This window comes from Syngnathus floridae, chromosome 13 (genome assembly GCF_059516105.1).
Source record: "Syngnathus floridae isolate MCC-2025c chromosome 13, RoL_Sflo_1.0, whole genome shotgun sequence".
Lineage (NCBI taxonomy): Eukaryota > Metazoa > Chordata > Actinopteri > Syngnathiformes > Syngnathidae > Syngnathus > Syngnathus floridae.
Window position 1 is genome coordinate 10833397 of NC_142425.1, and position 21438 is coordinate 10854834.

At 45.6% G+C, this 21438-nt stretch overlaps 3 protein-coding genes across 6 annotated transcripts in view; 2 read left to right on the forward strand and 1 right to left on the reverse strand.

Moving 5' to 3' along the window:
• ralgps2 (Ral GEF with PH domain and SH3 binding motif 2) overlaps positions 1-17037 on the forward strand; it is a 31496-nt gene extending 14459 nt beyond the window's left edge. For 2 of the 3 annotated variants that reach the window (XM_088394991.1, XM_088394992.1), the window contains exons 10-21: positions 10675-10812; positions 10875-10965; positions 11027-11094; positions 11157-11295; positions 11363-11514; positions 11635-11689; positions 12006-12083; positions 12627-12732; positions 13182-13274; positions 13941-14046; positions 14151-14242; positions 14331-17037. In XM_088394991.1, coding sequence (XP_088251117.1) covers positions 10675-10812; positions 10875-10965; positions 11027-11094; positions 11157-11295; positions 11363-11514; positions 11635-11689; positions 12006-12083; positions 12627-12732; positions 13182-13274; positions 13941-14046; positions 14151-14242; positions 14331-14360 — 1148 coding nt within the window. In that variant the 3' untranslated portion in view covers positions 14361-17037. The remainder of the gene's footprint in view (positions 1-10674; positions 10813-10874; positions 10966-11026; positions 11095-11156; positions 11296-11362; positions 11515-11634; positions 11690-12005; positions 12084-12626; positions 12733-13181; positions 13275-13940; positions 14047-14150; positions 14243-14330) is intronic. The other variant, XM_088394993.1, reaches the window with a different exon arrangement.
• angptl1a (angiopoietin like 1a) lies at positions 466-9282 on the reverse strand. Its single transcript, XM_088394994.1, has 6 exons — positions 8919-9282; positions 4194-4448; positions 3511-4131; positions 2174-2367; positions 1322-1592; positions 466-1240 (listed from the first exon to the last, which is right to left on the reverse strand). The coding sequence occupies exons 2-6, from the start codon at positions 4381-4383 to the stop codon at positions 1053-1055; spliced, it is 1464 nt and encodes a 487-aa protein (XP_088251120.1). The 5' UTR covers positions 4384-4448; positions 8919-9282; the 3' UTR covers positions 466-1052.
• Positions 17038-17295: 258 nt separating the features above from the next.
• Positions 17296-20466, forward strand: fam20b (FAM20B glycosaminoglycan xylosylkinase). Of its 2 annotated transcripts, XM_088394996.1 has the most exons (9): positions 17296-17510; positions 18253-18334; positions 18408-18604; positions 18674-18921; positions 19018-19104; positions 19168-19449; positions 19507-19698; positions 19801-19860; positions 19930-20466. In XM_088394996.1, the coding sequence occupies exons 3-9, from the start codon at positions 18476-18478 to the stop codon at positions 20159-20161; spliced, it is 1230 nt and encodes a 409-aa protein (XP_088251122.1). In that variant the 5' UTR covers positions 17296-17510; positions 18253-18334; positions 18408-18475; the 3' UTR covers positions 20162-20466. The 2 variants fall into 2 exon arrangements, with proteins under 2 accessions (XP_088251122.1, XP_088251121.1); XM_088394995.1 differs by lacking the exon at positions 18253-18334.
• Positions 20467-21438: the final 972 nt, after the last annotated feature.

The following is a 21438-nucleotide window of genomic DNA, read 5'->3' on the forward strand; positions in this document are numbered from 1 at the left end:
GTTTCCAGCGAGGAAAATCCTGTTGTGTTTTTAGGCTTTGCTTACTTATCGCGTGTTCTGCGTTTAGTTTGGCACATTGTGGAGATGGTGGTTAAATTGTGTTTTTCAGCTCTGCTCATAACTAGATAACTTTTCTGAAGAGCGGCAGTAACGTGCGTGACCCTAAAGCCGACCTATCATTAGGCCCGGTAGACAGACGGCCTCTCTGTCTACGCTTTTCACAGTGCCACTCTGTTCAACGCTCTGATTAACTTGTTCCTGTTCACGCAAGTCAATCACGGGGTGCACACAGAGTCCGTCCTTGTTTGGAGTATAATTGAGCAAGGGCTCGTTGGGGTGTCTCGCGTACTGTAAGTGAATTTCCAAGAACGGGCATTGCTGTGTGTTTAGTGGCTAGTGCTAACGCTAGCAGTCTAGCGAGCAAGCATCTTAATTTCTCAAGCTGAACAGTAAAGGAAACACAAATGTTTTACAAAATACTTTTAATGGGACAGTTTGAATGACAACATTCTTTTTCCTCCATCTTATTTTTTTTTGCATTTCCAAAACAGGGCTTGAGTGGTTTTTGTGGCAGTATGCATAAATATTTCCAGTTGACAAATGACAATACTGGGCAAAATATCAATAGGGAAAACTGCGTTGACCATAAATACCCGCTGATATAATAGAAAAAAAAAAGTGGCTTTGTGAACATTTTGGCCTGAGTATTTATACGCCTGCACATTTCAGTGCCAGGAATTCCTAAAAAATGTCATGTGACCCTGGAAAAGTATGAAACAAGTTTATTCGTTAGTCTTCCATATAAACAAAATACTGACTATTCCCAGGCTGGATTCATGCTGGAATTGCTCAAGGGAGACAAATCAGATTTTTTTTTCCCTGACTTGAGGTTTTAAGACTGTTTGAATTCATTTGGGCATTAGAGCTGCTCGGAGTCCATCGATCCTCGCGAATGCCGTCGTTTAGTCCTCCTCGTACCTGTTCAGTGTCTAGTCAGGAATATTTTTGGGGGCGTGTGAAATAAGGCTGAGTTGAGCCGATGCGGCCAGGTTCTAGTCGATGGGTCGGATCATCAGGCACACGGACTTGAGCGAGTAGAACCCCCCTCCGTATTCGGCCCAGAAGATGCCGTCTTGAAACTTGCTGCGGTAAACTCCGCCGCTGTACCACACGCCGTTCAAGTTGGTCTGGCCGCACGCGTTGTACCACCAGCCGCCTTTGTGGAAGTGGGCGCAGTTGCCTTGAGGAGGAGGAAGGAACACAATGGGGAGCCATCAAGAGCAACCCAAGCTGATTCTCGCCACCTCGAACCGGCACGTACCTGAGAAGGCGTCCTTGTCTCGGTCCAGCGTGGTGAACTGTTTGCCGTTGTGGCTGGCGAAGGAGTCGCCGGCGTTCCCCTGGTAGGCGCCCAACCTCAGGCGGTAGCCCTCGCTCTCCGACTCCAGGCGGAAGCTTCCGTACTCGGCGTAGACCTTCTTGCCGTTCCAGTCCTCCAGCTCCACCATCAGTTTGTAGTCGCCCTGCTTGGCCAGGTTGTAGATGTTCTCCAGCCCGAGCCAGTGTTCGCCGTCAATGTTGCCAAAGCCTCTCTGCGAGGTTCAAAGTGAGAAATTGGATTTTTGTGAAAATAAATCATTCATTTTAGTTCAAGGCTCCAGAGGTGTTAACCAACCGATAATTTGATTCACGGAGATGTTAATGTAATAAAGCCGAAGCTCGTCTTTTGGGATTTTGAAGCAAATTCGCAGCTGCTCAAATGACTCTCTTGCTGCGCTGCCAAACGGCGGCATTGATTTCTAAATGTACTTTCTTTTTATGACACGACAGAAAAGTCTTTGAGCAGACGTTTTCGTGAGCCGGGTGTGTATCACAATGAAGTCAGGAAGCTAAAAGGCTGACTCGTCGGGAAGAATAAACACGCCGCGTTTCCATCTCGACCTACCGGCACTTTGCTAATTCTGTATATTTGCGTTACGGTGCCTGGCCGCGACTGCGCTTTCTTTGAAAATATGCAGCTAAACTGTTTACCGTCACGGAACACGCGTTCGTTTAGTGGCCTCGAAACGAACCCGCCATCCATCAATTTTTTTTGATGTCGTCATTAAGGCTGAACTGGGACTTGAAGGTTCAGACCTGAGACTTATGACTTGGTCCCACCTTCGGGACTTACCTTGTAGTTCTCCCAGTTGCGGAAGAAATTAACCGAGCCGTCTCGCCGCCTCTGCAACACGGTCCAGCCGCCGTTGTCGAGGCCGTGCTCGCACCAAACTTGGATGAGCCGCTCGCTGCCATCGGTCTTGAGCAGGTACATCCCGCTGGTGGTGTGACCGGCTTTCCGTACCTGGAAACAGTCCTTGAATGGACCTGAAGTTGAACAAAAAAAAGGAAATCAAATTTAACCCTGCCCTCTCTCAAAAATTAAGAATGCTACAAAAGAGACACTCCAAAAAAAGAAATCAAGACAATCGTAATTAAATACATTGCAATATAGTATAAACAAATAATATATTGATCATAAAATATGTAAGTGACTCAAATAAAAGCCAGTATAATAAAATTAAAATAAAAAATAATAAATAAAAACAATCTAGAATAAAATAATATACAAAAAATGCAAAAACCTGGAAAAAAAAAATAATTTAGCGTCAAAATTAACAAAGTTAATTAACTTAAATATAAATGCAATAAAATACTAATAAATAAATGTCATGTATGTATATTATATATAATATATATAGTCATTATAGCATGCGATATAATTCAAGTAATTAGATGAATAATGTAAAAATATTTTAGAAAGTCAGTTTCGTCAGAATCACGACCTTTTCAATAAACCAAGGGGAAAAAAGTGTCAGTATCTGGAGGGGATGCAAAACATCTCCTTTCAGCCACAAGCCATCCAAACATCCTGTCGTCTCAAGCCATCCAAACACACTTTTGATTGTTGTGCAAATGAATATTCACAAGCGGGTTGCCGTAAAGCCGAAACAGCTGAATCATCCCACCGCGTTTCCTCCGTTTCCTCCTTGTGTGAGTGTTCATAAACTAGCATGAACGCGGGTGTTGCGAGAAGTTTCGGCTTTAATATCACTAAAAACCTTCTGCGATGTCAAACTTGGATGCTTTCGTTTGATGCCGCTCGCTTTCTTGTTACACAAATACGTTCGTGTGGACTAGATGTTCAAAACCCTCGTAAGGATTTGTTCTTGGATTGTTTTTGGACCAAAATCTGCCGTAATTAGCCACACATGCTCCGTGAAGGACGGCCAATGGAGGACTGGATGATTTCACTGTCTCACTTGCATGCCATCAAATGTGTTTTTGTCTGCACGCTCAAAGAATATTCAAGATGGTGGTCTGTCAAAAGTGACTAAAGCAAGACATTTCGTTTTTTTTTGGCGGGACTTACTCCCTTCGAGTCTTCTTGCATGCTCTATAGGGTTTAAGTCTGGGAATTGAGTTTGTTGGGTGCCGTGACTATCGTAAAGTGAGGAGACTGGTACCTACCGTCAGATGTGAGAGTCCCCTGCGGCGGGGGAGGTTCTATTCCAAAGGGGCTCTGAGTGGGCGAGTTTGTTCGCGACCCTCGCGAAAACGCCCTCTTGTTGTGGTCCCGCTGGATTTCATTAGTGAAGCGGTTGTTGATGGGTATCGTCTGCGGCACCACCTGAACCAGCGGCGGCACGGCGGGCATATCGCCGCGCCCCGCCGGCCTCAGGCATCGCTCCTCCAGAGCCGAGATGAGAACGGACTGGTTGTTGACCACCCCGGCCATGGTGGCGAAGCGGCCCTCCAGCTCCCTGTACCTGGAGTTAAGCCGTACCATCTCGGAGGTCACGTTAAGGACGCGGTTCTCCAGTTGGGCCAGCTCCAGGGAGTTGTCCCGTTTCCTTATGATCTCATGCAGCAGCTGCATGTAAAGCTGGGTCACCCTGGAGTTCATGTTCCTGCTCTCTTTCCTCAGCAGCTTCATCTCGTTCACCAGGTTGCCGTCCACGTCCACCACCAGCTGCAGCGTGTCGATCTCACGCCGCTGTTTGCTCAGAACCTCCCGCACGTCCGCAAGGTCCATGCGGGTCACTCTGTCCTTGTCTGGCTCGGGGCCGGTGGAGCTAGCACAGATCGGACCTGAAAAGTTCCGACAGTGAGATCTTCTGTACGGCTTCAGACCTTAAAAAAAAGTTTCAAACCTGTAATTTTCTGCTCAGGAACTAGGAAGGTGTAGGAGCACTTTTTGGCATCGGGATTTGCGGGAGCTCTTTTACTTCTGTGAAAAGACGTCTCTTTGGTCGTCCGGGTTTCCCTGGAGTTCCCGCAGGAACTTCCCTCCCACAGGGAGAGGCAGAGTAGAGCGCACAGGCTCCACATCAGACCCCGCATTGCTGTTTTGGTGGATTGATGGACAGCTACTCACGCTCCCCCTCCTCCAAGGCCCCCAGGCCCGCCTGCATGGAGACAAGACCATTAAAGTCAGAGAGGTTCTCCAAACGTAGTGAGTCGGAACTTCGGCTTCAGTGAAATAATCCGTGATAAAAATATACAATTAAAGACGGCGACTGGTTTTGAGGAAAGCGCCGTGACAATGAAAAGTCACCAATTAGTCTTTCTCCTCATCGAGATTCTATTCCTGTTTTCCGACCGGCACAGAAACGCTGACGCCACCCCACTTAGCTCCCCCGGCCCCGCTCTTGACTTCTTCTAAAGCGGCTACATCGCTCTTGACAGTCGGTCCTGACTCATCGCAAAAACCACGAAACCCGGTCCCTTCTGTGTCTCCCCTCATGACGCAATTGTGGTTCTTGAGGGAGCATTTTTAGTTTAATTGTATGGAAAAAAACTCCGAAATGAATTACAGGACAATGTCGCTGAATGGCTGGAGTTCGTATTGTCCCTTTTTACCGTTTCGCAGGCCGTTTCTTCTCCCCTTCCTCTTTTGCGGTTTCCAGTGAAATCACTTAGACTGAAAGCAATTCGGCACACGTTGGGGAAACTCGATCCACATTTGTCTCCCCGAATAGCAATAAGATTAATTCCATCTCTCGTCCTTGTTCGTCACTCTTGACAAAACGCGCGTGTTCAATAACATGGCTGTGAAAGCAGCAAAAAGCAGCGTGGAACAAAGCAGCCACCGCACGACTCCAACCCCGCCCGCCTTACAGTATATTTTGGCAACACGGACCTCGTCATAAGTCTTTCAAAGTGCACAGCGGGGTCCTCAACCTTCTAACAGTTATTAACAGGCCTCTTCTCCCGCCTCGCTATTTCGGCACTGCATTCGGCTGACTGTAGTTCATCTATGGGGATTTTCAATCTTTTGTAGTTTTTTTTTTTTTGCTCGGACATAAGTTCCAGGCCATTTCTCAATGAGTTAAAAAAGACAAAAGTGACGCCGCCCATCCGTGGTTTAACACCACTTTATGATTACCAAGTGTCATCTATTGATGTTTTTTTTTTTCCTGTATATCTTTAGCTTCAGACCTTATGGCTAAGACTTAAAAAAAAAAAGACAAGTTTGCAGAAATACCCATTCAATCAATTTGACAGAGTGAAAAATGGCCGTGGCAGAGGTGTGCGAGCTCTTTTGAGATTTATGGACTCATTTAAAGCTTTTCCACCCAACTTGTTCACTATGAAAGCAAGTCTTTGTCTCGGAGAACATATACTTGCATTTTTTTCCCCCGCAACCATCCTTTATTAATTAAAGAGTTCAGTAGCAGCTTTTTGGACTACATAATGGTTTAAGTTGTTTTCCTGCCCACTCGTTTGCATATCATAAGAAAATGTAAACTCTTCCATGTGTTGCCTCATTGCTGAGGAAAAATGGTTTTGGCTTCGAATATTGGAAATAATAGTTAACGTATGGTTGTGGTCGGGGAGTAGGGAAACAAAATTGCTTAAAACTGCAAAACCTTCGAGACTATAAAACTCTTTCTCCTATTTGGTTTACATCATAAGCAATTTATTGCGTTATGAATAGGACTAATTCTACTTTGAAAATAGTTGGAAGACAAATGTCAATAAACAACAGATAGATCAAATCCATTCTCCCTATAAACATGAATTACTAGTTTTCTTTTGTGGACCACCAAAAATGATGTGGCGGGCCGTTTCTGGCCCCCGGGCCTCGAGTTTGATGCTTGTGATATAGGCTACATCCTTTTTGAGTCAAACTCATTCATTACATGTTTTATGGACGCAAGAGATCATCTTTCAAGTCTTGATGCATTTTCCACCCATAGATTGTTCCATGCACCAATCCCCACTGTCTGCAGTGATTTACCAAAGCTGTAACCTGGGAAAAATGTATGTTGTTTTATAGCCCGTATTGTGTATTCCCCAGCCAAAAAAAAAAATCCCCATCTGGATTTTTGACAAAAAAAGTCCACAACAGATGAACAACAACAAAAATCTGTGTCGATCTGTCATCCAAGCTTTTGATTACGACATCTTGTCACCAGCCACTGTTGGTGCTACACACAAACCGGCTCTCTCCCTTTTCTTGCCGACACAGATGTGACAGCATAAATAGTGTTGGAACAGTCTGAGGAAAAAAAAAAAAGTGTCTGTAAGCAGACGAAAGCCAGCATGAGGTGAGCCCAGCACGCCGGCTGACCTTTTTCAGCCCCCCAAAAAATGCAGCCCACTAAAATGAAAAATACCTCCCAAAGAAATTAGCCATCGTCACCAGCGTGGGACGGAAAATGCTTTTGTGTTGCCTTATGAGTGCCAGTGTTTTATGTCCTGCTGTTAAACGCCACATGTGGGACGTATAAAAAAAAAAAAATCAACTACGAAGGGTTTGCTTCACAAAAACGGGACTTGAGCCAACAGCCGTGTCGGAGGCCTTCCCCGGGGATTTAAAAATGAAAGATGGTGGTGGGTTAGAATGGAGATGTTTTCCCAGATTAAGTGGCTCACTTTGGAGTTTACATCTTGGGCTACTAAGTTGTCTTTCACCTTGGCAGCACCCCCTCACATGTTTTCCTGCTTCTTGTAGTGAAACCCTAAACATGTTTCTTGATGGTTAGGTCAAAGGTCTTTACGCTAGATTAGGGTGCAGCTCCACCCTTCCTCGAGCTAACCCCTTCCTCGCTCCCCAACACCCATCTGCTGCTTCAATCAATCGCACTTTTGTGGAGAGAGTCTGTCAACTTTTGTGGGGGAAGCCCGAGTTCATTTAAGGAGTCGGAGTGAGCCGGTGTCGGATTCTGACGTAATCAAAAATCATTTCAACATAAAAATGAAAATTGATTAATAAAATCAAAATATAGAATAATAGTAAAGGTTTTCAAAAGATAAATAGCAATTTTTGTGCTTAGTGGAAACTGATGTTAGCCGCGCTACTTAGCTAGTTAGCCGCGCTACTTAGCTAGTTAGCTGCCTTAGTAGCGAAATTTAGACATGCTAACTCTCGTCGTTGGCTACTTTCTGCTCCTTTTGTCAAAATGGCTTGTGACTTTTCTACTTCAATACATTTCAAAGTTGAATTCATCATCTGTACTTCTAAGTACACAATGAGAGCACTCTCGCTACCTCACAGCAGCCTACTGTGTGTGTGCCTTAAACACACACGGGGCATTGTATCAAAAGCTGCTAAATAGTGGAAATTCCCTCTTTAGGAGCCCCTTGTGGTGGGTTCCCCCCTCTTGACGTCATATAGCGAGTGACGCCGGGAAGGTGAGCCTCGAGCCGGCCGGGGATCCGGGTTTGTCTGGAGAACCGGGAAGGGAATTGTAAGCCCTCCGGTATTGTTTCTCCTCACCGAGCGCTAATGTTAGCGGTGAGTTAAAAGTTTCCATGACTGCCCTGTTGCACATGCTTGGTTGGATTCCTCCTCCTAATCCTGTGATGACCTGTTCTGTCAACTGTGTCCAGGCTTCTCATTAGAGCTGCTATAAACAAGACCGGATTTTCACTGCGGGTCCAATTGACCCATTCGAGGTCTGGTATATTTTTAGGACGTATTTCCACCTACGATTTTTAAATGAGCATGTTACTCTACATTATTTATCTTTTCGAACGATGGACACACCTCTACTGTAATTCGGAGCATATTTAACACCTTAGCCATCTGTCAGGTATCGTCGTCCACGAGAAGGTTCTCACACAGAACCTGAGGTCAAGCGTTGAAATTACTCAGCCTGAGCGAGCTATCAATCTTCCAACCAACTTGCTAACCGACGCCGAAAGCCGGTCACACGCTCGCCGAGCGTCTTATAAACGACTCGAAGGTCAAGAGATTTGCGGTTAGCGTAGCGAAGCTCGCAGTGACCCGCAGTCTCAGGTGAGGGCTGGAATGTCCTGGATGTTCGTCAAGCATCTGCTTCCTCTTTTTTTTTTTTATATCTGCGTCTTCTCTTACGCTCTGGTTTTCCAGACTTATTGGAGCTATGGATAAATATTATGATTTACTAGAGTCTCTCGGAGCGCAAGGTCTTTCTCCCGCTTACCGTTTTACTCCATATTCGAAAATCCTGTCCTGGTTGTTGACAGCAATCGCAGATGTGCTTTTTTTGGAGCGGAAAGTTTTCCACCACAATTTGCTATCAATATTTTTAACCCCATCAAATAGCAAGGCTTCACTCTTTTTGCCATAATGTCACCTGGAATAAAATCAGCCGGTTCTATGCCTTTAAGAAAACCAAACAAGATTTCCCAATCTCCACCATCTGATGGGGTCAACCTTCCTCAAGTGTTATGGCAGGAATGTTGCTTCCTTCCTCTTGTGTTTTTCCTCTCGCAGTCGCTGCTAGGCAGCCGCATATTAAAAAGCCACTTGATGATTCTTGCGTGAATACCGGGTCTGCATTGACACAGATGTCCCTGGTGCAGTCACGTGTGTTCCTGCGCCTGGCACCGTTCTCCAGAAGATAATTACTAGTTCCACACACACATGCACTCTCTTGTGAACATACCTTTTTTCTGAGCAAGGAAGTGGCACGTCCTGCAGTTAGGGTTTGACGTGTGCGCTGTGTTGTGATTTCGCCGAGCGTCTGGGATTCATCTCGGTTCTTCTCCTTTTTTGTCCTCCCTGCTGCTGACAAAATCGACGTGCCACCTTACTTCCCCAAAGTTGCACGCCGGGCCAAGGTTGGAAAGCCGGCTTCTCGCACAGACTGAACTCTTGACAACGGATGCCTCCAGTTTTTTCCACAAAGGATAGGGGTGATTTAAGGAGGGAGGGAAGAGGAGGAGGAGGAGGAGAAGGGGTGTGGGAGTTCCACGTTGCCCCCCTTTTCTTTTTACCCGTCTGTTTTCTTTGGAGCGGTCCGGCCTACTTCTGATGTCACTGATTAGGGGAAAAAAAGGAATAACATTTTTTAACTTGCTACATGGTCCAAAAAAAAAAATCTCATTGTAATCTCTCAGGCGCATTCCCAAGCAACAGGTGGCGCTATCTCCCCTGAACTGTCATTTTACTCCGTGAAGAATAAAAAAAGGCAAATCAATAAATCTGAATTTTTTTTAAATTTAACCTAAATCAGTTGTTGGATCTTGTCACGTAAAATAATCCGACAATCGGCCCTTTGCTGCTCTTGATTGGAAGCGGCGGAATACCCTTCAAATTCGACCCAATTATCGGTGTACGATTACTCCAATTTACCTGATTGCAGCTCTTCCAGCCTCCTGTTTGCCCACTTTTCGACGAGTACATGCTCGTTATTCCAAATTAAAGTCGGCGGTACCGCAGGGCGACTGATTAGTGTCGTCTGGCCCCGCCTCCTCTCCCCCCTTATCAACACAGTCATCTACTTACAACAAAACCGCAGACGGGAACGTTTTTCCTTTCTGTTTCACAGATATTCCATGAGCTCATTCATACTTTCTGCATGTTTTGCCACTTGCAATCACGTTTCAACAAAAAGGGAGAAAGTGTCGACGTGTTTGGTGGAACCTGCGGGATCTCGCACCTCCGTTCGTGTTTCACTTTCACCTCATCCAACTGATTCTCTTATGGAGACTAAATGTGGATAGCCTAGAAGGAAACAAAGCTGAGGTGCAGCTGACATATGCGATGAGTTGCCTTCCATCTGCTCTCAATTTTATTTTTAAAGGGGAAATATTCTGGAAAATTGACATTTATTGGCTTGGATATTGTGTCTTGCTCACCCATCTTGATTGAAGCCGTTGGTTTTCAATGCCTTTGCTCTCGTAGCGATATTCAAACCCCGCCCCGGTTGCCATGGTAACATAATCCAGACAGTCACTCGCTAGCATGAGACGGATCCACCCCGAAATCAAGCTAATTTTGTTTCCAAGAAATATGCACTAAAAAAAATTGTATCCATATTTTTTTTTTAATCATCGAGTTATTTTCACCAAAGTATCCAAGAAAAAAAATCTGATTAATCTCTCTGGGAATGGCAAGTAGCCGTTTCCGGCCTGTGGGACTTTGTGTTAATATTTACGTCATGTGAGGTGAAGAATCAAAACCAGCGAGTCCAAGGCGAAGGAAAAATTGAGAAGATTTTTAACAACACAGCGAGTTGGCTGACTGCTCTTGGCTCGTGACTCCATTAGCGCTCCCTGTCTTGTTTGTGTATTTATCTTTGCTTTGTAATGAGCGAAACTCCAAAAATGTGTGTTTTTCTTACACCGCCAACAGATGGCGCTTGTCCCCGTTCGGCTTTAACCCGATGAAGCTTAACCAGACTCCTTCTTCTCTCTCAGGGATGTACCTGTCCGACCTGACCTACGTGGACTCAGCCTACCCCTCCACGGGGAGCATCCTGGAGAATGAGCAGCGGTCCAACCTGATGAATAACATTCTCAGAATCATATCGGACCTGCAGAGATCTTGTACCTACGGTGAGTTGGCTCCCGTATTCATCTAAACTCCGCCCCCTGACCATCTCCACGTCTCATTTCAGATATCCCGCTGCTGCCTCACATACAAAAGTATCTCAACTCGGTCAGGTACATCGAGGAGCTGCAGAAGTTTGTGGAGGACGACAACTACAAGTAAGTCGGAAGCATGTAGAGTCACCCCGGGTCCTCAAAACTTATTTTCACCAATGTCCAGGTTGTCCCAGAGGATCGAGCCCGGCACCAGCACGCCGCGCGCTAATGCCTCCAAAGAGGATCTCGCTGGTGAGTGTCGGAGTACTTTGACTTTGGAGTGCCTCCAACTTACGGTTCTCCGTCCCACACAGGCCAGGAGGCATCTGCGTCCCCTCTATGCGGCCGCAAGTGTTCGGTGACAGCCGAGGGCGCCAAAGTCCCGGCCACGCCCCCCTCGCCGAGGAACCTGCTGCCCTACGGACACCGCAAGTGTCACAGTCTCGGCTACAAGTGGGTCTTTACACTTTTTTTTTCCTCATCTGCTCGGTCAGCCGGTACTCATATTTGTGGCTCGTAGTTTCATCCACAAGATGAATACGGTGGAGTTTAAAAGCGCCACCTTCCCCAACGCCGGCTCGCGCCACCTGCTGGACGACAGCGTGATGGAGAGCAACAGTCCCACCCGAGGCCAGGCCGAGAGCTCCACGCTGTCCAGCGGCATTTCGCTCGGTGAGCAGCATAAAATTGCAGATTTTTCTTATTTACAAAAATCCCTTTTTTTTTTTTTCCACTCCTAATTTTTCCAACCAGTATTTTACAGGAATGCATTTTCTCTCTCTCTCGACTCAGGCAGCAGCGACGGCTCGGAACTCAGCGAGGAAGTGTCGTGGCCGGCTTTCGAGAGGTAAGACCCGTATGGAGGTCCTCATCCTTTTTATTTTTCCCCCATTACAGCCAAGATGATCTTCATCCTGGATATGACATGTCGACACATCCTGCTTTTCCAAGGCCGCCGCGCCTCATCCCCTTTTAAGACTTGACAATATCTTGAAATCACACCAGTCCCAAATTGGCGTCCCAGCTGGGACTGCAAAACCATCTTCCAAACATGACTCAACACTCCTCAATTATGAAATTGGCGCTTTGAACTATAAAAGGAAAACACAAAAACAAATGTTCAGTGCCGCCTACCCTGTCCTATCTTATCCTATTCTGAACAGGACTCGGTTCTATCACTCTCTGGGCCCAGTGACCCGCGTGGCCCGCATCCCCTACCGAGGAGTCCTGAGGCCCAGCAGGTATACGCACCCGTCCAGATTACCGAGCCCACCTCAACTCAAAGCCGGCTTTCGTCCTCACTTGGTGCCCGCCTTTCCGCGCTTGCCCAGGTGGCGGCCATTTTGGGCTACCTACCTGCGCGTGTGTGTGTGATTGTCTTTTAATGCTGGGCTCATCTTTTGGTGTGTTGGGGTGACAGCACAAATCAGATCGAGTGGAGGAAGTGATTTTTTTTCTCTCCTTTGGGTCTATCATCTTTCGCTTTCCTTCTCGCATGTGTTTCACACACCCATCTACTAACACACACACACACGTATAAGACCCCCAATTAATTCATTGTCCACCCTAAAGCCAAAATCAGAATATTTAATTTAATTTTCTAATTACATTTCAACTCATCTCAGTGGGAAAATCGAGTTTATGTACCGGTAGCTTTTTTTACCCCCAAATTTAGAGATAATGAATTAATCATAATAATGAAAATTTGCGTCCGTTCAGCAAGTAAGGTTTGCCGTACGCCTCTCAAGTGACATCCCGTTTCATGTCGCCCCCCCTTTTTGTAGTTCGGCAGAGTCCGAGGAGCTGGCCGTTCATCTGTACCCCGGAGCGGTGACGGTGCAGGGGGTGCTGAGGCGGAAAACCATCCTCAAGGAAGGCAAGAAACCAACGGTGAGAACACAGGCGTTTGATTTTCCAACTTTGTTTTTTTTTGTAGCACGTGAGGCGCTTTGACATGATCCGGACAAATCTGGAGCTCTCTGGGTGTTTACATTCTGGCTCCCGGTAGCATGCTTGATGAATGATGTGGACAAGGCAACAAAAGTCTTCATTGTTAATCCGCCCAGTGCACAGTGAAATATTAATTAGCATGACGTCTTTTCCCTCCTCCGTCTTGGCGTGGTCACTGAGGTTATTCGCAAATAACCGACGCTCCCCACTTGGAAATGTTTGCTGCAAATCACCACTATGATGGAGTTCATCGAGAACATATGCTAATTTCTGTTCGCCGTCGATGGCGTTTTGCAGTATATGTTAGCATTGAGCTAGGTGACTTTGTTCACCTGAGTTTTAAAGTTCGTTATGTATTTGCATTTGACATAATTTTTGTGTGCTTGCAGGTGGCATCCTGGACCAAATACTGGGTGGCTCTTTGCAGTACCCAACTTTACTACTATCCTGTCAAGTCCCTGAAGGCAACAGAGAGAAAACATGTAAGAGACACAACGCGGCCACTTTGCGAGCGTGTTCGTGCCGATGAGAGACTGCAAAATTTTCCAACGCTTGTTTGTTGGCGCAGGTGAAACCTATTAAATGTTTTAACACGCAGCACAATGCAGTGTACCATATGACCCCCACAAACATCATTGATTTCCCAAGACATCTGATAGCCATTATTTACTCTCGTGGTACACAATGATGTCATTCCACTTGGTGTGCGGCAGACGATGAATTTGTTTTGACTGGCCTTCTATTGAAAATTATTCTATAGATCTGTGAAAGATTATCCTCAGCGATGCTTTTGGAAGAGAAATTTGATTGAATCAAAAGATACCGATCGTTTTGAACACACACAATGATTTTTATAATCATAACCAATTTTTTTTTTTTTTTAATGTGAGCAATCCATGCATGACAAGGAAAAAGATTATGACGGGGGGGATTGCTCGCACAAAGCTCCTTCTTCGATTTCGATCACATTGGCGACGGTGTGAAGCGAAACGATGCAGGAGCCGTGTGTGCGTGCGCCGACAGATGGTAGCACTCATTGACTAATGAGAACAATGACATCACCCCCGTCCTGCGCTTCGCTAATCAAAACCTTGTGGAGGACACACGCACGTGAAAGGTAACATTGTTTCCGGGTGTCATCCTGACAGTTCAAGTCAAAGTCCAGCAAGAGCGTCTGCGTGGTGGGTCTGATGGCCATGATGGCGGACGATCCCGAGCATCCAGATGTCTTCATGCTGACCGACTCGGAGCACGGTGAGTCACGCGAACATCATCTCAAGTCGAGGAGGGCAAATGTTGCATTCAGGGCCAGGTTGGAATTTTAAAATGCAATTTTTTTATGTCTCTCGGTTGCCCAGGCAACACCTACAAGTACCAAGCGGGCAACCGGATGAACGCCTTGCTATGGTTCAAACATCTGAGTGCAGCGTGTCAGAGCAACAGACAACAGGTCCCGTTTACGTACTACCTCAAAGTCACACTTGAGCTTTCCGCTACTTCAACTTAACTCCCAACCATCCAAATTTTCACTTCTCCAGGCGCCGGCCAATCTGATGTCATTCGAGTGAGCGGCCCGACGAGGAGGCGGCGGAGTTTTTCGACGCACCACTTGGAGCTTTCACTGCCCGGGAAAGCCCCCCCCACCCCCCTGCTGACCTCGCTGCAGCCTCACCTGCCACCACTGCCTTAAGAGACAAGCCGTGCGTGTGGACTCGACTACTGAACAAGGAAGCGCACCACTGCTCGCACGTCTGAGCAGGTGATTGAACTCTTGCTCACCAATCAGACGGAGCTCATCCTCCCCTCCTTTTTGTTTTTATTCGATTCCCTTCCGTTGTATCGTTTTCTTTTTACCGGCGTCCCCTTTTCTCGTCTCGCTCAGACGACGAGGAGACATTGAGAGGATTCCTTTCGGGGCCATTCCAAAACATTTCAGGGCCCACAGTTTCGAGGGAAACTCGGATCAAACCTAAGGGCTCCCCCTAATTGGTTCGCTTCGTAACGTGCTCTCTTTTGTTTGTGTCAAGTGTTTTGTACATAAAAATGTGTTTGCAGGGAGGTGCTTATGTCATCCCGCACAGGTACGATATTCCCAGAATCTAAGCTAACACGTCGCTTGGATGCTTCCTCCTTTTGAACAGCTTTGGGTTGGCAGATGAACAACAAGCAGACTGTGAAGCAGATAGTCTGTGATGTGGACTTTAAAGCGACATGGAGGTGCGCAGAATGTTGTTTGTATTTTTTTTTTTTTTAACAGAAAAATAAGTAGTGTTATGTTTTTTCTTCTTTTTTGGGAGAGTCGGTGCAGTTGACACAGTATTACCACACAGTCAATTGATTGCACATTGTGTGTCTGTTACATTGAATTTGAAACTGTTACACTTTTTGTTATTATGGAAAGACATCGGTGCCATCAGAGTTTACATTTGAATTTATAAAGTAGTATTAATTTTTTTTTTTTTTGGAGGATGAGTTCAACATGGTAAAAAAAATGAAATAATTTAACATTTATCTTGAAAAAATTTAAAACCAGCGTCTCAGAAATTCAGTGTAAAAAATCCACATAAAAATGATTTTAAAATATTCAGTTCTAAATTGAATGTTTTTGGAAATGTTGCATTTTTAATGAATGTATTGTAAATGATATCACATTTAACAAGCAAAGGAAAATCAACAGTCTGTGAGGATAAAAATGTCTTCAAATATATATTATAAATAGTATGAATTCTGAAATGAATGAATAAGAAATGAATTCTCCAGGACATTTAATACTTTAAATCTCCAAAATGTTTAAAAAAATAAACAAAAATCACAACGTAAACATTTTCATTGAATGGAGATGTCTTTTTTTTTTTTACATTTAATTTGAGGAATATTTTTTCACCAAACATTTCTTTACATATTTTTTTGGGGGGGGGTTTGAATTTATCTACATCCAAAGATTAAAAACAGAATATTGAAACACCTAAATTCAATTGCAACTCCGATGGCACCAATCTAAATCCACTTTTCCTCTTTTAGGCGCGTTTTATTCTCACACCCCCACCTCCCAGTTGTAGCGTTTGCATCTGCACTTTGCCAATGTTAATCAACACGGGAGCCGGGGCGCGTGTGGGTGTCGAGTTCTTTGGAAAGCGGCTGTTTACATTGCGTGCGTTTACATCATCTAACCATGGTGAGCTCCCACTAATGCACTTCACAGACCCAACAAGCAAACCCAAGAAAAAGTCGCCAGCTGAGTTTATCAGGCCCAAACAAAATCAGCAGACTTGATCAAACAAGTCGGACGATACTGTGGGAAACCAAAGCCAGGCTCGGCAGTATCCTGCACACCTGTACGTACATATACAGTATATATAGATGTATATCCAAATATATATTTTTAAAGGTCCTAACTTGAGCCACTAGCAGCTGTGAAACAATCATCTGCGTCGTGACTTGAAGGCCAAGAGAAAAAATGGCGGCCCCCTGGGAGAGCTTCTTTGGTTGTTTGGGAAAACCACAAAAAAAAAAAAGGCTGTGAATGCATGCGATTCAATAATCTTTGTAGTCCTTTGAGATATCACCACACTGCATTTGCGACCCTAATGAGAACAAAAATAGATTGCGGACAGGCTGCCATTTTGAGCACCTGTGAATGGACAGACGTGGAAAAAAAAATAAAAAATCAAATGCATTGCGGTTGTGCTTAGGGACTAACTGACTAATGTTTGAAGGTTGAGAAAGAATGCACAAGTTATGGTTGGGATGGATAGTTTGGGTGGTTACAAATATTTGAATCATACTAGGAATTTTCAAATTACCAAAAGCGTTTATTGTGAATTTTTTTGTTTTGTTTACCGTTTATGTACAGTTTTTGGTCACGTCTTTCATTTAGTCAACTCGCCAATCACAAGTCAGACTGTTCACGTGAGCGGTCGGGGCAAACTGGCAAGTTGCTCACTTGAAAATTCCCTTTTCCGTTTAAAGTGGACCCCTGCCCTCTGACCCCCCTCCACACTCCATGAGTTGATGTTTCAATACATGATGTGGTCAATGTGTTTCCATGCTGTGAATGAATCCTGCCTTCTGAGCGAGAGTTTGCCGTCCACAACATGTCAAGGTGGCAACGCCAATGTGTACATGCCCCCCCCCGTGTGTGTGTGTGCGTGTGTGTGTGAGCGCTATGACCTCATGCTGAGTGATGCGCTTACCATTGTGAACACTGAGAACTAATAAACACTCTGCCCTATTTTTTACTCCACACATCCGCCTGCAGCTTTTCTCATCACTGTCAAATATGCTTTACTTTAATTATTTTTCCAGAATAAAATATTGTTATAGAAATTTAAATATAAAAAAGGGAGATGCCGTGCTTTAAATCAGTGCAAATTACTGTAATAATAATAAATGTGATGCAGTGCAGTCAACACGGCTTTTCATAAAATTTGACTTCTCTGTAAAATCCGACTTTTTTAAACGCACCGTGTAGAATGCCTCACAGTACGACAGTGCCCCCTGAAGGAAGTTAGGAGCACAGCAGCAAATGTTTCAGAAGTAAACGGCACGGAGCGTCACCGAACCGACAGGATCCGTAGGAGCAGACCGGAACCACCAAATAGGGCTACCGCGCGGGATTGACTGACCGACACGGCTTCTCTAGGAGGGGGAATAGTTCATTTAACATCACTAATTACTCAGTTCGTCCCCTATAAAGGTGGATCGCGTATGGCCGCGAGGTGAGAAAACGAACGATGACGTTAGCTCGCTAACTAGCTTAGCTTTAGCTTCCACAGCCAGGTGCATACAGAATAGCAACACAGGTTGGCCAAAATAAGATTAACGTTAAACTGAACAGCTGCTTAACATATAAACAACTATTTTTCACTTTGATTTGAAAACCAATATGGCTATTCTCATGCATAGAAACAGCATTGACGTTATGAAAGAGCGATTGTTTTCTGGACGAGGAGGAGGAAGAGGTGAACTTGCCTGCGTGGCTTACTCATTGGTTCATCTTAATATGTTTAAATAAAATGAAAGACGTTTGAATATTCATTGTTTTTTTTCCTAAACTGTAACAGCTTAGCATACTAGTAGAGCTGTCATGTTATTAGTGAGGGAGAGCTGTGCAGGAGTTGACATTTGCGACCTGCAAGATTTGTTCTACCTGGGAAGACAATAATGGAATTTTGTCAGAAATAATACTTGTACGCCGTTGGCAACTCCATTTTAGACTACTATGACATTTCTGCACAGTAATAGGGTCACTCACAGGGTACTCGTGACACCAAAAGTGACAAACTACTAGTACAAAAGACCTTAACAAATTATAAATGTTAAAGCAAGGCTATTGTAGTTGAAAAATAAGTTTTTGAAATCAGTGAATAATCATTTTTATTGTCATTTCCATCTCAATCAAAATAATTGTGATTTTTATTATTTTTATAATTGTTTTGGAATCCCTCATTCTCTTTCTAGATCAATATTTGCAACAGTCAAGCTGACACCATCAACTGGCAGCGGAATGGTTGTTTTAATTAGGGCATGGCGTCAATCTGTGGTACTCAGCAGCGGATGTCTCGGGGCGCAAAAGAAAATCAATGGTGTGACCGGTCTGAATTTTTCCCTCTTAGGCGGCCGCCATTTTGCCGGCGGGGGGGTGGCGCGGCAAGGCTGAGGCTGTGAACGAGGCGAGGCGGCCATGAAGCTGAAGCAGCGCATAGTTCTGCTGTGTGCCGTGCTCCTCCTGCTGGGCCTGGCCAAGATCTTCCTGCTGGATGGCGGCGAGGGCTCGGCGGCCAGCAGGCGAGACCTCAGGGCCTTCCGCAAGGTCGCTCTCTCAGTCCCTCACTCGCCCGGCGACCCGTTCCTTGTTTACAAAGTGATGTTTGTCCATTAGATGGAGGCCAGCCTGTCACTGGCGCGGGGCGCCCGCCTGGCCCACACCCTGCAGTCCCCGTGGGAGATCGCAAGCCAGTGGGTGGGTCCCAGAGAGGTGTACCCCGAGGAGGCGCCCGAGCTGGCCGCCGTGCTGAGCGCCCTCAGCCAAGCCCGAATTGAGCGCGCTGACGTGGGCTACAAGGGCACCCAGCTCAAGGCCTTGCTGGTGCTGGACGGGGGTCAGAAGGTGGTCTTCAAACCCAAGAGGTCTTTTAGAACTTTTATTTCTATGCTTAAGATCATTTGTCTTTTGTATTTGGCTTATTGGTACCACACAGCTGTTTTGTTGTCGCTGTCTGACAGATACAATCGCGACTACGTGGTCGAAGGGGAGCCGTATGCCGGTTACGATCGACACAACGCCGAGGTGGCGGCTTTTCACCTGGACAGGTGCGTCACCTAAACTCATTGTCATGCCAACCAACATGCTCACATCACCTCATCCTACCGTAGGATCCTGGGCTTTCGAAGAGCGCCCCTAGTGGTGGGAAGGCACGTGAACCTGCGCGTGGAGATCAAGCCGGTTGCCAGCGAGCAGCTGCTCGGCACCTTCCTGACTCAGGGCAACAACACGTGCTTCTACGGGAAGTGCTACTACTGCCGGGAAAGCGAGCCGGCGTGCGGCCAGGGCGACATCATGGAGGGGTCTTTGACGCTATGGCTGCCCGACGTCTGGCCGCTACAGAAGCACCGACACCCCTGGGGTCGAACGTACCGGGAGGGCAAGCTCGCCAGGTGACAGATATACTCTTAATGTGCCATTCTCATTATAATCGTAACATTTGTTCTCAGGTGGGAGTACGACGAGAGCTATTGCTCAGCGGTGAAGAAGATGGCGCCGTACGACGCGGGGCCACGCCTGCTGGATGTCATTGACACGGCCATCTTTGATTATCTGATCGGGAACGCCGACCGGCATCACTACGAGAGTTTCCAGGACGACGGCGGCGCGAGCATGCTCATCCTGCTGGACAACGCTAAGAGGTTTTGGAAAAATCTTACATTTTATGAGCACTAGATTTCAACTAAATAGAGGTTTAATTCCAACAAGTGCACACTAATATTCCTCCTGGTTTGTCTTTTCAGCTTTGGCAATGCCGCCCTGGACGAGCGCAGCATCCTGGCGCCGCTTTACCAGTGCTGCATGTGAGTACATCTTTCAACTCTCACTCTTCACGTAAAAATATATAAATCGACCTCCATGATTTTGGCTAGGATCCGCGTGTCCACCTGGAACCGGCTCAACCTGCTGCGGGGCGGCGCCTTGAGCGCAGCCATGCGGCAGGCACTGGCCTTCGACCCCATCCGGCCCGTCCTGGCCGAGCCGCACCTGGCCGCTCTGGACCGCCGCTTAGCCGGCGTGACGGCAACCGTCAAGCAGTGCATCGAGGCCCACGGCCTCGACAACACCTTGGTGGAGGACCGCATGAACTTGCCGCACCCGTGATTTAAAAAAAAAAAAAAAAGCTGACTTTTTACAGGGGGAACTCACCTCTTGTTTTTCCTCCTCATGGACGTGAGGTACTTCTTAAGAAGCTCGATGGAAGGAGGAAGCGCGCCGTCAGAGAGGTGACAAAAAGCCAAGTGTACATATTTAAATGAAGTACCATAGATATACTTCATGTGTTAATTATCATAATACAGCGTTACACGATTGTGTGTATGAATGCGTGTGTGTGCGTACGTGTGCGAGGGAGCAAAGTTGCCATACTGTGCCGTTAAGCTACTGACATTACAGACTTGAACAGGGGAGGGAGGGGGCGGGCGGGCGGGGCGCCATCTTCAATATTAAACAAAACATTCATTTGACTGGGTGTTTTTTTTTCTTTTTTTTTTGGACACTCTTGATTATTTTTCCCCACGAGCTTCTGTGGAAAATTACTAGACGTTAGAAATACAGATCAAACAAACTCTGAGTGAACTATCTTCAAACATGATCAGGCAGGTCTTTTCCCGTCAATCAAGACTTTTTGGAAGAACGGATTAGCTTGTATGTTCACCTCCACTGATTTATAATATGGCTAACTTCCATCTAGATGTGTTAATACACAGTTAGCACACACCCATTTTTTTAGGGTCTTTTAAATTGAAGCAAGCTAATGTGCCTAACTATCTTAGCCAAGTTATGTAACTTCTTTTTACCAATAATTGATTTTGTCCCTTCGAAAGAAAACTCATCAGTATCTGTTTTTGGGGAAGCTGCTTGTGTGAAACTTTGAATTATTTTTTTATCTCTTCAGGGACTCTCTCTCTGGTTTCATCAGCAGACAAGTTTGTTAAACATTTACAGCTGATTAGCAGTGAAATTATGCTTTCGTCTGTCAAACTTGCGTCATTCCTTCACGTGCAATACCCAACAATGGTTTGCACAAAAACTCCTCAAGCTACCTGAGTGGTGACCTGCACTGCAATGGCTTTTTCCATGGCACATGTCCAATCTCTCCAGGAAGTTTCATAAGTAAAATGTTTCAGGCATAACCTTTTTGTTGATTTATAACATAATTAGGCTGCACCAAATAATTATTACATTGTCTGCTTCTAAGTTGTTTTGAAAGTCTTGTAACCTGTGAACCTGCAGGAACATGTACTGTTTTTTTCCCCTCTGCTCAAGTCTGGGAAAAATCAAAGTTCTCACCGTTGCACTAAGAATATTTTTCTGTTTCGAGACAGGTAACAAACCCAAACCTCTCCACTAAATCTTGTGACACTCAAATGTTTTTAGCT